At 42.5% G+C, this 18,766-nt stretch overlaps 1 protein-coding gene across 1 annotated transcript in view; it reads left to right on the top strand.

Annotated features, from left to right (window-relative positions):
- The window catches only part of LOC124804704 (protein groucho), a 721,164-nt gene that overhangs the window by 591,299 nt on the left and 111,099 nt on the right, over nucleotides 1-18,766 (top strand). The window contains exon 6 of the mRNA XM_047264963.1: nucleotides 10,145-10,219. Coding sequence (XP_047120919.1) covers nucleotides 10,145-10,219 — 75 coding nt within the window. The remainder of the gene's footprint in view (nucleotides 1-10,144; nucleotides 10,220-18,766) is intronic.

The following is an 18,766-nucleotide window of genomic DNA, read 5'->3' on the forward strand; positions in this document are numbered from 1 at the left end:
CAAAATACTTTTACGAACTTGGCCCAAGCACTGAAGTAACGCCTTCTGTTAGCTCAACGTGTAAATGCAGCCTCAGTTAGTTTTATTTATATCAATAAGTTTATGTGAAGTGCGTTTAAAATTAGTTGCGACTTTTGACGTTTGGCTCATCGCGGAGGAGACATGACGCCGTTGCCCAGGTAACACCAAGGGCGAGCCGGGTTTCCCTATCACGCCGTCTTTGGTAGTAATGGTATCACACAAATCAATGGAAATCTCACAGATAAATTTGTAGCCAAAACCAAGAAAACCTTCAAAGCATATCATACAATACTTACACCATACGAAGAAAGGACATGTAAATCAATGAACCCTAGGACACCAAAGCTCCGTGGACACCCTAAGACACACATGGGATTTGTTCCTATACGTCCTGTGGTAGACAATGTTAACAGCCTCACATGGTACATAAGCAAGAAATTAAACAACCTCCTTAACAAATTTTACAATATAACAAAAACATATACAGTAAGGAATTAGCTAAAAATATCAAAGACATAAAAATACGCCAAAATGCAAGATTTGTGTCTTTCGACATTACTAACCTATACACGAACATTCCAATTCACTACAGAATAGAAATCGTACAACATAACCTACTCAAATACAGAAAAATCTCAATATAAGGCACTACAGAAATTTTTCAACTAACAAAACTTCCCACGCAGGGTAGCCGCGCGGTCTTAGGCGCCTTGCACGGTCCGCGCGGCTCCCCTCGTCGGAGATACGAGTCCTCCCTCGGGCGTGTGTGTGTGTGTGTGTGTGTGTGTGTGTGTGTGTGTGTTCGATTAAGTAGTCGGTAAGCTTAGGGACCGATGACATCAGCAGTTTGGTCCCATAAGACCTTACCACAAATTTCCAAAAACTAACAAAACTTGTTTTACACCAAAATTATTTCGTGTTTGATAGTAAAATATATGCACAAACAGATGGAGTTGCGATGGGATGTAGCATGGCTGGAACCATAGCTCACATATTCCTTACCAGCTTGGAAGAAAAATTCTTTGAAACAAAAAACGCAACTAATCAGAAAATCATACAGCACTACAGATACATAGAAGACACTTTAATGCTTATAGAAGGTTATCTTAGTGACATAGACGAAATACATCAAGCATTGAATCAATTGCACACCAAAATGAAATTTGCCATAGAACACGAAACTAACAAAACAATTAACTTTCTCGACTATTAAGAATACTAACAACGAACGTGGCTTCGAAATTTACAGAAAGCCTATAACAACGGACTATATTATCAGTGCATATTCATGTCATCCCAAAGCCCACATACTCGCATTCTTCCATACAATGCTTAACAAATTAATAAATTTTCCACTAGAAGACGAAGCAATTCAGAAGAAAATAAAAATCTTAGAATACATAGTGCTGCACAACTTCTGTGACCCCAAAATTGTAACAAAATTATACTACAGTAAAACACAACCAAACAGGTCCAATATACATAAAGAAATAGCATTAAGCAAATACACAACGAAAAAGAAGAAAATAACATAAGTAACCACAACTTACATAGGAAACATGTCAAACAAAATTAACAAATTATTTATCAAAACCGACATCGCCTTTTCACAGCAAAATACACACGGCCTCAAACACAAAATCCACAAAAGCAGCTAGAAAATTCCCATACTCAACGACCCGGCGTTAACAAAAATTTCATGTAACACAAGCCCCAAATTCTGCATAGGACAAACCGGTAGAAACTTCAACTTAGATGTAAAGAGCACACCAGAGAGAGTGGAAACAACCGAGCCACATTTTTTCAACATCTACAAACAGGAAAACACGACGTAAAACCCATGAACGAAGCACTATAAATCTTCTGTATTACGCAAAAGACAGCAAACATGAACATCTTTGAGGAAATAGAGATATATTCACATGTGTACAACCACCCCACAAATTTACTGAATGTGCAAGCGACCTAAACCACAAAAAAATATGTTGAAAACTTTATTCAGATTATAAAAGCTAGAAAACAGAGACACTAAATAGTACCTACCCATAGTAATAGCGATAACATAGACCATAGATAACATAGACTGTGCATGACGTCACTTTATTGAAACCAACATCTAGGTCACGTGACTCGGAGCACGAATCCGAGTATGCCATTACGCATTTATAGTGCACAATTTATGACATTTTTGTTACAGATCAAATGTTGTGCTTTTAAGTAGAACGAAAAGTAATGAAATCCACAAACGCTCAGATAAGTCTTGTTTTGTATCCTGCAAATTAGGTAAACTGACGAAAATCGCAGTTGAGAAAGTGAACACTATAAAAGACTTGCAGAGATATTCCCATGAGTGGAAAATTAAAATATATGTTGATCCTTAGATGTAAACTTCGATGAAAGACTAACATTTTAAAATGACAGAACGTTAATATCTAACTCACTACAGGAATTCTGTACAATATTTTCTAATACATTACGTTCATTGTTTTGGTATCTGTACTGGATTAAGCAAAAGTAATAAAATATAAACGCTTGTTATGGGAAAAGACGGACATTATGGATACAAACGGATTATATTTCTTGCCTGGCAAACTGATAGAACACCATCTACTCCCGTGGAGTCCGCCTCCGTAGCGCAGCGGTAGCGTTACCGCCTACCACGCAAGGGGGCCCGGGTTCGATTCTCGGCAGGGGACTGGGCGTTGTGTGTCCTCCATCGTCACTGACACGCAAGTCGCCGAAGTGGTGTCAACTAAAATGACTTGCAATACGGCGGCCGAACCCCGAAGGGGATATCCCGGCCAATAAATGCCATACGATCATTTCATTTTTTTACTCCCGTGGAAGTGGCGAATTATGCCTGACACTGCAACAGAAACAGGTATTCACCACATCACTATGATTCTGTCGTAATAAGGATGACCATCGCATTAATATTACGAATTTCGAAAAATTAGGTTAAATGTACTAATACATGACGTATAGTAGCAGTACCACAAGGTATTTTACTGTTAAAATCTGTGCTTGATTTCGGGTGTAAATGAGAAAAATTGTGAGCTCCATTCCGCATTGCGCGTAATGACTTTGATTCGGCTGCTGCAGTGATTTGGCTTACTGCAACGAGTTTAGCTTTCTGCCCCGAGTCACGTGACTTACTTGTTGGTTTCAAACGTCAACACGGCAGAGATTGGTGCGTGCGCAGTCTATGTTATCAATGGTAGATGCAGCGATAACAACATGAAGACTATACAAGAAAGAAGTAACACCAGGAAAGCATCGCTAATCATCGACAATAAAAAACTATTACGAAAAAAATATGACATAAAAATCTGAACTGAAACTACAACTGTATCTTAGGCAATAACATTATTGTAATCAAACCTACTAAAATAATAACCAGTCGAATTTCCACGTATCACTTACTTATAACGGTAACTGTGTAAACACGTAATATCGCTAATCCACTGTAATCCAAGCTATCAAGAGAAAAATAGCAAACATAAAAACTGACCTAAGTCAGATATATGTCTCCAATGTACATCTAAGAGGAGAAGTAATAATTCTAATAATAAAAAAAAACCACAGTTTATGCCAGCAACGATATTACATGTAAGGTAAAAACACCAAATGAATTTATTGTAAATTTTCTGATCATAGTTACAGAGCATTACATTAAGATCATCATTTACTTATGTATTCACAAAGCACCTGATGATGGCAATACGCCGAAATGGGCTCATCGTGAGTGATTTATAAAATAAAAACCATTTAAAAAGCTGTGTAGCTGGCTGATATTCACAATAATCATGCCATTGGAGGACATATTTTGCACTGCGGGTCCCAAAGAGTAAAAGTTATGTTAAATAAATTTTGTATTTCTACACCCCCATCTGAGGGTGTCCCGATGAGGTCCCACCTAGGTATGGCAAACCTAGCCTCGGTACCAGTGTGTTGGGTAGGAGGAGGCCAGTCCAGGGCCTGCAGCCAACCCCTCTGCGTGCCAGCTACAGTGGAAGTACACCTTGAGATATGGTCTGAGGTCCGATTTCATATGACAGCAGGAACACACTCGTTGGTCGTCCCACGCACCCTGACTGCAAATTTGTACGTCAGTCTGATGACTCGATCTGTTCATGAACATCTTTCCAGAGGGTGTCTTCCAATAGGATAACGCTCGCCCACATTCGCTGTTGTAACCCAACATGCACTATAGTGTATCGACATGATGGCTTGACCTTCTCGACCTGATCTGTCTCCAATCGAGCACTTATGCGTCATCATTAAACGACAACTACAGCGTCATCCTTCCATCCCACAATTTGACATCCCTCATTTGTACAATACAATACATACACGTTTGCATGCTTACGTTCAACATCCTGGATGTTACACCTGTTATTAATGTATCAGCATTTGACATTTATAATGACCTATCTCGCGCTTACATTAGCCTTTGATCTTGTAAAGTTAATCAATTAAACATGTTACCTAGACAAATTTATTGCCGAAATTTAATTACATTAATTATTTTTTGGTGTGGCGATTTTTTTCCGACGCTCCGACTTAAAAGGCATAAAACTGTGACATTGCAGCATGTACACATTACCTTCATTATAAAACAGTCACGGAAAACGACAACTGAATATATAGGGTGCGTCATGTTGATCTTCGGTGCAGCACCTCGTGGTAGGTGTAATAAATTTCTCACTTTAATTGGCTTGGTTCAAATGGCTCTGAGCACTATGGGACTTAACATCTATGGTCATCAGTCCCCTAGAACTTAGAACTACTTAAACCTAACTAACCTAAGGACAGCACACAACACCCAGCCATCACGAGGCAGAGAAAATCCCTGACCCCGCTCACTTTAATTACTGACTCACCACCTTTCTGGGTACCATCAGTTCTCTCGTTCATACCTGCCACAAAATCGGACAAACTCAGCGCCTAGCTCACAGGACGTCTACGGAGACAATGTAAATGCTCACTGCCCTGGCGAGGTTTATATCGCAAGGAAATTACCTAATATGCCTCAAGGGGTCCAGTTTTGTGTGTGTGAGTAGGAAGACTTTGATCACCAGATACCGTGGTTATTATATACTGTCTGACAAAAGAGTGAAACACCCAGTAGGGGAAGAGGAAACGAAATGAAACTTCACGAGCTGAAAGAGTGTCTGATGTTATTTCAGTGATTACAGTATCGAGTTAAATTTAAAAAGAAGAATATTGAGCCCAATTGTCATTGTGAGGTTGCTCTCCTCTGGTGTGGGTGCACGCACTAATTCGGTTGGGAAGAGTGTCATGAAGCCGTTGTTTCCACTCCTGAGACACGGTGGCCCACAAATGTTGTAACTGGTCCTTGATATCCTGGATAATGGGCCTGCGACGGAATTGACGTCCGAGGTGGCCCCTCACATATTATATCTGGGACTGATCTGGGGATCTTGAGAGCCACAAGAGTACCTCAACATCACGCAGACATTTCATAGAGACACGTGCGGTTTGTGGACAAGCATTGTACTGTTGAAAACTGGCACCACAACATTGTCGCATGGGAGGTAACACACGAGAACGCCGGATGTCTATGACGTACCGTTGCACCGTCAGAGTACCCTCAGTCACTACAAGCCATGACCTGAAGTCGTACCGGGGGGCTCCCCTCATCATGAAGCCAGGAGTGGCACTGCTTTGCCTCTCCAAAACACTGGAAGAGTAAGTCCACTCCCTCCCTCCCCTACCCCACACACCTCCCCAGGTTGGCACCATATTCGCCGATGGCCATCTGGCGTAGTGCAGAACTGCGATTCATCGCTGAGCACAAGGCGACGCCGTTCACCAGCAGTCTGTCCTTGCCAGTCACGGCACAGCTCCAGATGCACCTATTTGTGCTGTGGTGTTGACAGCAGCCTACGCAAGGGTTGGTACGAGGGTTGCAATGAAAGTAATGCACCGCATTTTTATCTTCAAAAATTCTTTATTGAACGTAATAAGAATTACACAATGAAAAAATGGTGTTTTATCTACGCATACTCTTTTTCCACGTAATCTCCAATCCGTTCTATGGCCTTCCTCCAGCACGAAACAAGAACGTGTATGCCCTGTCGGTACAAATCCTTGTCCTGGTGGCGGAGCCAGTGCTTCACTGTGTGAATCATCTCCTCATCATCCTCAAAATGTCTTCCACGAGTGGTGTCCTATATTGGCCCAAACAAGTGGAAGTCCATGGGGGCTACATCAGGTGTGACAGCCGTGGAGCTCCGCCGAATCGCCTTCTCATGACCTCACCCTCCGTGCCCAGGGACTAACTGTACTTCCGTCGACAGCAGATGCTCCATAGACTTTGTACAAGCATGTGTGAATGTTCCCTACAATTCCTTTCCCTGCAGTGAGAAATTCAATGGCGGCATGTTGCTTGTAACATACATCACCTATAGACACAATTTTGAAACTGTCCTGCTGCTACGCTATCTGTAGGAAGTGACAGAAAGTTTGCGCGCTCACTCAAGAGACTTCAGATAATACATACGTAACGTTTCGTATTCGTAGCATTGTTTTCGGTTGAGACTAAAAATGCGATGCATTACTTTCTGGGCAACCCTCGTAATTCCCTAGTCCGGCTGATGCTAGTCTCTGACCAACGGTGCAGGATGACACAGAGTGTTACATGTTCTCGCTTGCCAGGCACAGATGTGAAGGGGCTACGATGTGCTTGGTGCAAATTAAGACTGTGCTCCGCTGTGGTCAGACGTGGCCGGCCAGAACCTTGACGGCAAGTACGCCTACTCTCGCGTTCCCATGCAGTCGAACATCGCGCCAGTGTCACATCTGAATGCCGCACAAATCTGGATAGTGCACCATTCGACCAGCTGGCAAAATGAAGACCCACAGCGAGGCCCCTTTCAAACTCTGTCAGGTGCTGATAACGCTGCCTCGAACGCGTACGCGGCATCTCTATATCCTTCATAGTGATCATTCAACATCTCGTACCGTCCCAGGCTTGGTATCAACACTAAACTCGAACACTATGATGCACTCTGGTTGCCGTTATTTCTGTCACTTACAATTGCAACTTTAGATCATTTACACATCCGCCAATGATGTGTGGTGCGCGAAATTATATTGGCACCCATCCATGTCATATGGGTGCTTCACTTTTTTTTGTCAGACCGTGTAAATAACCTACTGGATAACGTGGAAATGAGGCTTTTTACGGATGATGCTGTTGTATAGAGAGAAGTCGAACGCTTAGAAAATTGTAGTGAAATGCAAGAAGACCTACAAAAGATTGACAGTTGGTGCAGGGTTTCGCGGCTGACCTCGGCATAAACAAACCCGAGGTATTCCGGAAAAATAAACACTGCAGGAGGAGTGTCAGTGAGGATCTGGAAGGTACCGACAGGTATGTGGAGGCATGCCGACTGCAGGGTCGTGGCCAGCTGTGCTAGGTTTCTCGGTTGAGGCATCATGAGGCGAGGCGTGCAGCACGACGGAAGTGGCCCAACAGATCCTCGATTGTGTTTAAATCCGTGGATTTTGGTTAACATCGGAGCACGATGGACTCGTCCTGGTGCTCTTCGAACCATACACGTACACTGAAAGCTGCGTGGCGCGTTGCATTGTCGTGCTGGTACATGCCATCGTGCCGAGGAAAAAACAAGCTGCATTTAGGGGTGGAGATGGTTCCCAGGGATAGATGTAGATTTGTGTTGATGCGTCGTGCCTTCCGGATTGGTGAGATCACCCACGGAACGCCGCGGAAACATTTCCAAGACCATCACGCTCCCTCCTCCAGCCAGAACCCTTACGACGATTGTTACAGGGTGTCGGCCATCTGTGATGGAGCATAAAACGCATCTCATCTGAAAACGCTACTTGTCCTCCAACCAGTGGGCGCCCATTTGCGGTATTGGCGTGCAGTTTCCAGCCATGCATGAACCAGGTGCTTGCTGTGGAGGCCCAGATGCAGCAATGTCCGTTGAACAGTCTTTGAGGAGACACTGTTGGTAGCCCCTTTGTTCATCTTGGCGATCAGTTGCTCAACATTGCACATCTGTTCGCCCGTACACATGACCGTAGCCGTTGTTCACTCCCTGTAATGTACGCGTTCTCGCTTCCCGCGCCCGGGTTCCCGGGTTCGATTCCCGGCGGGGTCTGGGATTTTCTCTGCCTCGTGATGACTGGGTGTTGTGTGATGTCCTTAGGTTAGTTAGGTTTAAGTAGTTCTAAGTTCTAGGGGACTGATGACCATAGATGTTAAGTCCCATAGTGCTCAGAGCCATTTTTGTAATGTACGGCCCTTGGTGCACCACTGTTGCCTCGCCGCCGGTTTGGATAGCATCATTTTGCCATGCACGGTGTACTTTAAGCACGGCGGCACGCAAGCAGTTTAACAAACTTAGACATTTCGGAAATGCTTCCACCCTTGGCCCGAAAGCCAATGATTATACCCTTTTGGAAGTCAGATAAATAGTTCCGTTGCCGCATTACAACAATTGCACTGTGTTCCGCATCCCCCCAACACACTTTACGTACCCTCCACTGCTGGTGCTGCCGTCTGTGAGTGACGTTGACGTCGAACGTACGTGGTACAGTTGAGTCTCGATATTCAGAGTCTCGGAATTATGAGCTTCCCATAAATCCGAGCCCCGTCGATCCTTTTCCCCGACCCGCTCGAACCACTCTCCTAGTTGTGTCGGTGTCAAACTACATGTTTTAAATGTTTACATAAGAAACTTTTTGTTGAAAGCGGTGTCTTTGGTTTGTCATTGTCGGTACAGTACAGTACCGTGCTGTGTTTAACTTACTTTGTTGACAGCTTTTTTCTGTACACCTAAAAATTAGTGCTGTAACAAACGAAACAAAATTTACGACTTTGAATGGGACGTTAGAAGAATTGAGCAACAGTAAAAAAATTGCTATAGAGTACGGTGTCGGCGAAGTTACCGACGGTGACTGACGAATACGTCGACTGGAATTAGAACAGTTTTCTTGAAAGAAATGGTGTGAATAATCTCTTAACCGAACAACTATAAAGAAGTGGGAGTTTCAAAAAAGGAATAAGACGTTGTGCATATGGTTTATTCTTTTCAACATCGTTTTATTTCTTTTTCCCACATAAATTTCGATAGCTCGAGTGTTCAATATTTCGAGGTGATACCGGTCCGATTCACGTCGAACCCTTGAGACTTTACTGCAGTCACATTAATGTGACAGGTTCGTGCACCGAAGAGTAGGCGTATGGAGCGACTTGAAGTGGAACGACCACACTAACCGCAGAGAAGGCAGATAAATAAATGTAAATGTCGTGTGGCTAAGGCCTCCCGTCGGGTAGACCACTCGCCGGGTGCAAAAATTGGACGCCACTTCGGCTACTTGCGCGTCGATGGGGGTGAAATGATGATTAGGGCAGCACAACACCCAGTCCCTGAGCGGAGAAAATCTCCGATCCACCCAGGAATCGAACCCGTGCCCTTAGGATTGACATTCCATCGCGCTGACCACTCAGCTACCGGGGGCGGACAGAAGGCAGATGCCAGAATGAGATTCATTGAACGAATCCTATCCTCAAATGTAGTCGACCCACAAAGGAGCTAGCTTACAAAATCCTCGTTCGAGGATTACTTGAATATTGCTCGTTAGTCTGGGATACGGATCAGATAGGATTTATAGAGGAAATAGAGAAGATACAAAAAGAGCAGTATGTTTCGTCACAAGTTAATTTAGTAAGCGCGAAAGCATTACGGAGATACTAAACTAACTCCAGTGGCAGAGAGGCTTTTTGCATCACGATGTGATTCCGAAAAGTGTCCATTCCTAGAAAAATCAACCAATATATTGCGTCCCCCTACTTAGACCTCCCGAAAAGGCTACGAAGAAAATCAGAGAGAGGCGTACCAACAATCGTTCTTTCCTCACGGTTATTGCGAAGTACCCTCCGTCACACACCACAAGGTTTGCAGGTATACATGTAGTGTGTGCCGTGAACGTCCCCTCAAACCGTCTGCGCCGCAGCGTTTCGGTTGCCGGAGACCTTCCTCGGCCCATTTGCAAATATTTTCTGCCGCGAAGTGGCTCCCGCGGTCCTGTGTGTGTGAACTGAAGCGCGACTGTTTCTTGTTGGCAGCACCAGCAGCAGGTGGCGACGGCGGTGGAGCGCGCCAAGCAGGTTACCATGACCGAGCTGAACGCCATCATCGGGGTGAGTATACTACACCTAGACCTAGACCTAGACGTACACCCAGCTGGCGCTGCTGCAACCTTCTGCCCCGTGGGATTGCCTCTTGTCGTCGGCTCGTTGTCCTATTGGTACACGAGAAACGCGTGAGGGGCTCTAGTGAAGAGAGCCTTATTTAACTTTCAGATTATACCATGTCGCAATTTTTAGTTCCTTTATGTTTTTGTGAAATAGCAACTAACAAGCAGACACCAGACCTCGCACTCCAACAATTTCGACGAGCTTCAGCGCGATAGTCAAGGCCCACTGCATGGTAGCCTACATGCTTACGTTTTCGAAGAGATATTACAGTCAGAGGCTATGACGCAAGATCTGTTTCTTGACCCGATGGGATTGTTTGAACATTCGAAAATACGGAAATTTTGTTTCTAGATATCTCATACGCAACCTAACAGAAATTGAAGAACTAATATGGTTTCGATCCACTGCAGATGTACTGGTGCGGGAAAATCCTTGCTAAGTGGGACGGTGGCGAAGTGTTAGGAGTCTTGCGTTCAGGTGACATCCAAATTTCATACGTTTGGATTCGAAAGCAATTTTTTTTTTTTTTCTTGGGGAAGAAATTTCGGAATATTTTGAAATTGAAACAGTGTGACACAAGGTCATCGACTCTTTCCACTGCTTTTCAGATGTTTAATTCACAAAGTAATTCAAGGGTGGCGGAAATTACAGTCGGCGCTTCTTTTGGCGAACCAGTCAGGTTAGGAGGAACCAGTGTTAGAATAGACTGCGTAGCTTTTGCAAACGACCTAGCAGTTCTGTGGCAGGGTGTTCAAACAGCACTAATAAAACAAAGTAAATTCTTGAGCAACAGAAAGCATAGGTGTGCAAATATGACTTGAGGAAAAATCCTTGTGAGCAAACAGGGATCCAAAACATGATAAAACCGAGAGAGGTTCTCAGTTCAGATATTTATCAAATTCATTGTCATAAAAGGAAAAAAGCTTCTAGACTTGCAAAAAATTCGTGTCAAAAATACAGAAAACGAACACACTACAACAAGGCCATCAAACCAGAGTGTCTTTATGGGAGCGAAACGCTCATTTTAAACAGAAAGAGAGACGTTTAAGAAATCCGAATGAGAGAACAAAAAGTAATTAGAAAAATTCTAGGACCAAAGTATGCTGAAGAAGAAACATAAAATTAGTAAAAAGCATCTGAAAGGGCCACCTGATCCGAGTTGCAGGTTTCCTATTTGATGGCTACTGGCGACAACTAAAATTTGATTTTAAGTATTTCATGTAATTACTGACACAGTCTAAAAAGCTCTCCTAGTCGACTCATTACGAGATGTATTCTTAAACTTAACACAGTGAGTCAAGTATCAAAATTAGAAACTATGTAAGAGTGTATTGTGTTTTGAGGGAGCATAGCTCGCAGCGCGCAAATTACCGAGATTATATTTATTCAGTAGCAGAGGAAGAGAGCACTTAGTGACTTCCAAAAAACCTTACACATTTCAAATAATTTCGAAACTTTTTTTGCTGGCCACACACACACACACGAAATAATGAAAGGAAAAAAGTTTATCGCTTGCTACATTTTCGCTATCACCCAGTAAAACGTCAGCACCAGGTACGACGTTTTAATTTATTACATCTTCGCTACTAACTCTATTTGCAATACATTTTACATACGCCATCCACATGTAGTATTGAATGCACTTCGTTCACACAGTTCAGGAGACATGGCGTCGTAAACGTTGAAATCTGTGTAAAACGCTTTTCGCAATCAGGCGTTTGAAGCCGTCTTATACATGGGCGTTCGAATTTTTAAGTAATGGGGGGTGGACGGGATACTGGTATTGCAGAAATTATCACTGAAACCCATGCAGACGGAAGTCAGTTGGGCAGCGTCCCTTCTCAAAAGTAACTCCATCGAATCGAAGTCACAAAGTCTTTAATTTCCAGAAAACTGTTAGATTGTGGACCTGTTAGTATAATCGTTAAGTTCCTTATGTAAGACCGTTTTTTATGGATTCCAGTTAGCGCGAAACGGATCTTACCTCCAGACCCTGGGCGTCTGTTATTATTGTTATTATTATTATTATTATTATTATTATTACTATTATTGAGTTGGAAGCTAACGGCCTAAACCCTCTAGTAGTCTTTACTTTCAAGTGGTATGCCAAACTTTAAAATCGGGAGTCTCAAGGTCTGATGTTTGCTTGTAAGCCAAAAGCTTTCGATGTCTCTCTCTCCCCTTCATTTTCTTTTCTTTTTTTCTTTTTTTTTCCTCGAAATGACACACGTTTGTTCTAGGTCTTACTTTGTAGGATAAGTAACTGCACTAAGTTGTGAATATGTATACGCCTGGCTCGAACGGGGATGCAGAAAACGTCGACCATCGTCTAATTAGCGTCCAATCAGCGAAGAAAAATTAGGGAAAAGTAGTGTATTCACAAATTTTTATATAGTGGTTGGGGGAATTTAAAAATAACATACGAAGGCGTGCTGAAAAGTAATGCCTCCGAACTTTGTATCCGAAAACCCTTAAAGTTTTTTAAAAATGAAACAAAGGTTATTAACATTCTATATCTCTATTCTTCATGCCCAAATATTTATTTCTCAAAGATAGTCACGCTGGCGACAAACAAATTTCTCCCAACGAGAGACCAGTTTTTGATACCGTCACTGTAGAATGTTTGACTGCTTCCACCTCTTCATCACTGTCAAAGAGAAGTTCTCGAAGGTGTAATTTAAATTTTGGAAACGAATGAAAATCGGTTGGGACCAAGTCGGTACCGCATGGAGGATGATCGATAACAGTGAATCCAAGGCGTCGGATTGTTGCAGATGTCGCAGGGCTCGTGTGCTGTCTGGTATTGTCATGCTGAAGGACAGAGTGCTCCATCTGTGGACGAATTCTACGAACTCGGAACTCTTTTAAGCACGCAGTTTCCCTAGCAGCGACATAGTTACATTACATACCGCCATGTTACATACTACAATTCGGAACCTTCTAGCGGCAGATGACAGCAGCTATGTCGACATTAACAATAAAGATGCAGAACGGTATAACGTTTCTTTTTAAAAAAATCTTTCAGAATTTTTAAATAAAAAATTCGAAGACATTACTTTTCAGCATTCACCCCGTACTAAAAATCCTGATCTTTGCAGTGTGAGCCTGGGGGTGGGGAGAGGGCGATCAAAGGTCACATTTTTTCTTGACGATCTCGAAAACCACGACTTCTAGCGAAAATGTCCCCACGTACAAAATTAATCTACATTAAATGTCCCACAAAAAGGTTCAATTCAATTTTTATGTGGAACTAATAGTTTCCGCGTTGTAGGAGATTGAAAAATAGCAGTTTATTAAAAATAGTGTTTCGGTGGAATAAATTTAATGTGTATTGTTAATTGACGTGGATTAAGAAGAAATATTAAATTGTTTTACCACGTCCAAGTGCACCAGAACCGTATTAAGGGCTTCGGCAACAAAAGACTCCTCTTGATTTTCCATATCAGATTATTTTATTTTTGTGACTCGTCGAAAGAAAAAAAACCCTTTAACCAAAAAACCGAAATCATTATCGCCAACAATTTCACATCCAGCGCTAAATGGAGACGTCATGTAGACTTTTCCCTGCATTAAGTTGGTAAATTAGTGAGATGTTCCATAGATCATTGGAACGAATTTTTTGTCGAAATGATGTGATTGAGACAGTTTGCAGGATATGTAGACATAAGGGTTAACGTTAATGAACATATTACTTTTTAGTCTTATTCATACAGCTACACTGAATAATTTGATGACTTTTTTAGGAGGCTACCGGTTTCTAAATAAAAATACGTCCATGTAAAAGGAGGAGTTATCCAGAAGAAATAGTTTCAGGTTAGATTTAAAACTTGTTTTGCTGTCTGGCAAAAATGTTATGTCATTGGGCAAGTGACAAAAAATTTCATATTGAACTCTTTACTGAACCACGGCCAGCTTTAATAACGGATAATAAATGACATGTTGTAGAAATGGACATCGCTATTCTTCTGAAATTGTGCTGGATTATTCATAAAGAACTTCATTAGGAAATTTACTGTAAGCGTATGTATTGTGGTGGTGCCGTTTAACCAAGTACAATGTGTAACTTCTTGAAGAAGTACCTACTTGACGACCGCTAGTGAACACCACATATTATTCTTACTGCTCGCTTTTGTGCAGTCAGCGCTTTCGTTGTAAGTGATGATCTACGGCAGGACATTAATGACATGCAAAATATGTCAGGAGGTCGTTTCGTTTGTTTCCAAGACTAATAACTACCTAAACGTAATTGGGTACGGCCAAACTTTCAGGAAACATTCCTCACACACAAAAAAGAAAATATGTTGTGTGGACATGTGTTCGGAAACGCTTACTTTCCATGTTAGAGCTCATTTTATTACTTCTCTTCAAATCACATTAATCATGGAATGGAAACACACAGCAACAGAACGTACCAACGTGACTTCAAATACTTTGTTACAGGAAATGTTCAAAATGTCCTCCGTTAGCGAGGATACATGTATCCACCCTCCGTCGTATGGAATCCCTGATGCGCTGATGCAGCCCTGGAGAATGGCGTACTGTATCACAGCCGTCCACAATACGAGCACGAAGAGTCTCTACATTTGGTACCGGGGTTGCATAGACAAGAGCTTTCAAATGCCCCCATAAATGAAAGTCAAGAGGGTTGAGGTCAGGAGAGCGTGGAGGCCATGGAATAGGTCCGCCTCTACCAATCCATCGGTCACCGAATCTGTTGTTGAGAAGAGTACGAACACTTCGACTGAAATGTGCAGGAGCTCCATCGTGCATGAACCACATGTTGTGTCGTACTTGGAAAGGCACATGTTCTGACAGCACAGGTAGAGTATCCCGTATGAAATCATGATAACGTGCTCCATTGAGCGTAGGTGGAAGAACATGGGGCCCAATCAAGACATCACCAACAATGCCTGCCCAAACGTTCACAGAAAATCTGTGTTGATGACGTGGTTGCACAATTGCGTGCGGATTCTCGTCAGCCCAAACATGTTGATTGTGAAAATTTACAATTTGATCACGTTGGAATGAAGCCTCATCCGTAAAGAGAACATTTGCACTGAAATGAGGATTGACACATTGTTGGATGAACCATTCGCAGAAGTATACCCGTGGAGGCCAATCAGCTGCTGATAGTGCCTGCACACGCTGTACATGGTACGGAAACAGTTGGTTCTCCCGTAGCACTCTCCATACAGTGACGTGCTCAACGTTACCTTGTACAGCAACAACTTCTCTGACGCTGACGTTTGGGTTATCGTCAACTGCACGAAGAATTGCCTCGTCCATTGCAGGTGTCCTCGTCGTTCTAGGTCTTCCCCAGTCGCGAGTCATAGGCTGCAATGTTCCGTGCTCCCTAAGCCGCCGATCAATTGCTTCGAACGTCTTCCTGTCGGGACACCTTCGTTCTGGAAATCTGTCTCGATACAAACGCACCGCGCCACGGCTATTGCCCCGTGCTAATCCATACATCAAATGGGCATCTGCCAACTCCGCATTTGTAAACATTGCACTGACTGCAAAAACCACGTTCGTGATGAACACTAACCTGTTGATGCTACGTACTGATGTGCTTGATGCTAGTACTGCAGAGCAATGAGTCGCATGTCAACACAAGCACCGAAGTCAACATTACCTTCCTTCAATTGGTTCAACTGGCGGTGAATCGAGGAAGTACAGTACATACTGACGAAACTAAAATGAGCTCTAACATGGAAATTAAGCGTTTCCGGACACATGTCCACATAACATCTTTTCTTTATTTGTGTGTGAGGAAGTTTCCTGAAAGTTTGGCCGTACCTTTTTGTAACACCCTGTATAAAGAATAGGAGTGGACTTAAAATTGAACCCCGCAGGACTCTCATTGAGAGTTCTCCTGAATCACTAAAATTTTCTCTCCTTTCAACATTGTCCCACTTATTCACAATAACTTTTTGCATTATGTTTGTTAAGTATGATTAAAACTAGTTGTGTGTATAGCCATCAACTACATAAAATTTAATATTTCAAAGAGTTTAACGTGGTCTACGCAGTCAAACGCCTTGAAAATATTACCGAAAATACCAACTGGCGATATTAAGGTCTTCAGCTGAAAGCGTGCATGATTCTTTTGCGTATTTTCCAATGTCGCCACTCACTCTGTATTACGCCATTGTCTTGGTCTTTGCTTATCTCTTGGGGTCCATGAAAGAACATTCTTGATCCATCAGCCACCCATTCACCTGGCTACGTTTCATTTCCGTTACGATCCGCCCATTCCTTCTCCTGCATCTCTCTGTCGCTCGACAAACTGCTCTCAGTTTTTGAATGGTTTCTGCATTTAAAATCTGTGCCCTTCACGACTACTTATCGAAACTGATAGTATATTCTTATTGTAACCAGTCTCATCCGCGTATGACTTTAACTAAAATCAAAATATTTCCAATCCCCCCAGTCCGAGTAAGATTTTCAAGATCCACAGTGTCATATTTGACCGAAAAGAATAGCGGCCTGCCCTGCTCTCACGAATTGAGAATGAGGAAATATATAGTTGCTAACTTCGTTTTTAAAACTCTGTCTAGTATACCAAAACCGCTGTGAGTCATTTTTTAGTGCTCTCTTTATCTCTCTCGCTGTCCATTCAGCCGTACTATCTTCGTGAGTTAAAACACTGACAAACAATTGCCTGGGTTCTAAGACTATTTACAGAGCTTGTCGAATTTTTTTCTGCTAATAACATTCGAGACAAAGTACAGTTTTGTGAAATTCGCGAAGGCAACACTTTTTATAAATAGATTTTGATAAGTAGAACTGAGAAAATTTACTGAAAAGATTCCGCAAGAGTTTCCATTAGTCCAGGGAAAAAACTTCAAGAACAAAGATTGCATTTGCCACGACTTGCTTGCAGAAGTTAAAGTATACTTTTGAGTATGGTTACGATGAAATCAAAGGCGAGGAATCGAAGGAGCTTGGAATGTGGTAGCAATAAAAAGAGCAAAGGCGAGGAACCGTATGAGCTTGGAATAAGAGCTGCGATGTCCATTGGCAAATAGCAGACCGAATAAAGAACAGAGTGTTAGAAACAAGCAGTACCAACAGTTTAGTATACTTTGTTTTTTATGTTAATTAAGTACATGCAAAAGTACGGAAGAGTGTGTGCTACGGTTTGTGCGTGTTTTTCGTGGTCATGGTGTGGTCTCCTTATTGCGCATAAGGAAACGCTAAATACAAATAGAAGTGAACACATTTTACTGCATAGTGTAGTATGTACAGTAGAGGAAGATTTCGGAGACGGTGATTGATTGTTTCAGCATGAAAATACACCATGTCATAAAGTAGTATTTATGAATCAGTGGTTTGTGGAGATAAACATTCCTGAGATGGACTGGCCTGCCCAGAGCTCGACACGAACCCAACGGGACAACTTTGGGTTGAGTTAGACCATCGACGTCGCTCTGGTTTCGGCTCTTGAAAAATGGGCTACCTTTCCTCCTCAGACATTCAGATGTCTCATTAAAAGTGTCCCCAGCAGAGTTCAAAACATCATAAAGGCGAAGGGTGGAACATCCCATATTAATAGATATCTGAATGCATATGATCAGATAATGTACACTGAGGTGGCAAAACTCATGAAATACCTCCTAGTATCTCTGTCTAATCTTCTTTTGCCCGGCGTAGTGCAGCAACTGGACGTGGCGTGGACTCAACAAGTCGTTGGAAACCCCTGTAGAAATATTGAGCCTTGCTGCCTCTATAGCCGTCCATAATTTCGAAAGTGTTGCCGGTGCAGGATTTTGTGCACGAACTGACCACGCGATTATATTCCATAAATGTTTGGGATTCGGTTGGCTCGAATTATCCAGAATTTTCTTCAAACGAACCGCGAACAGTTGTGCCCTGGTGACAAGGCACACTGTCATCCACAAAAATACCATCGTTGTTTGGGAACATCTACGGAAGCCATTGGAAATTAGTGACCTCTATTACAGCGTGGACGTTTAGATGACTTATCTAGCTACGTGTATAGAGCCCTGAAAATAATGCCAGTGAGGCACCGAAACTGATGGAAAAATAAAATAATTAATAAATACGAACTTGCAGCTTGCTGCAGGTGAGAAATAGTTCTCTAATGTCCGTCCGACGTGGTCTATTTACTATACCGCTTTGAACATCACTCCAGGAGCAGTTTTTGTAAATCTCCTGGATTGTCACACTTACGGTACGGATGGTTTGAAATGGACACAAGCGTCCGAAACTAATCATCAAGAAATTAAAAAAATACTTCTCATTGCAACTTATGAAGGAGCTATAATCATTTACTTCGGTAATAAAATTACCGCTGTCGGTATTTATTTTCTTCAGATCTACGCAAACGCCACTTTTCTCGGTCGTTAAATGAAGGCCGTCGGCCACTGCCTTGTCCTTGGAGAGAGGTACTGCCTGAAATTTGTTATTCTCGGCACACTCATGACACTGTGGATCTTGGAGTATTGAAATCCCTAAAGATTTTCGAAA

Source organism: Schistocerca piceifrons, chromosome 7 (assembly GCF_021461385.2).
Source record: "Schistocerca piceifrons isolate TAMUIC-IGC-003096 chromosome 7, iqSchPice1.1, whole genome shotgun sequence".
Lineage (NCBI taxonomy): Eukaryota > Metazoa > Arthropoda > Insecta > Orthoptera > Acrididae > Schistocerca > Schistocerca piceifrons.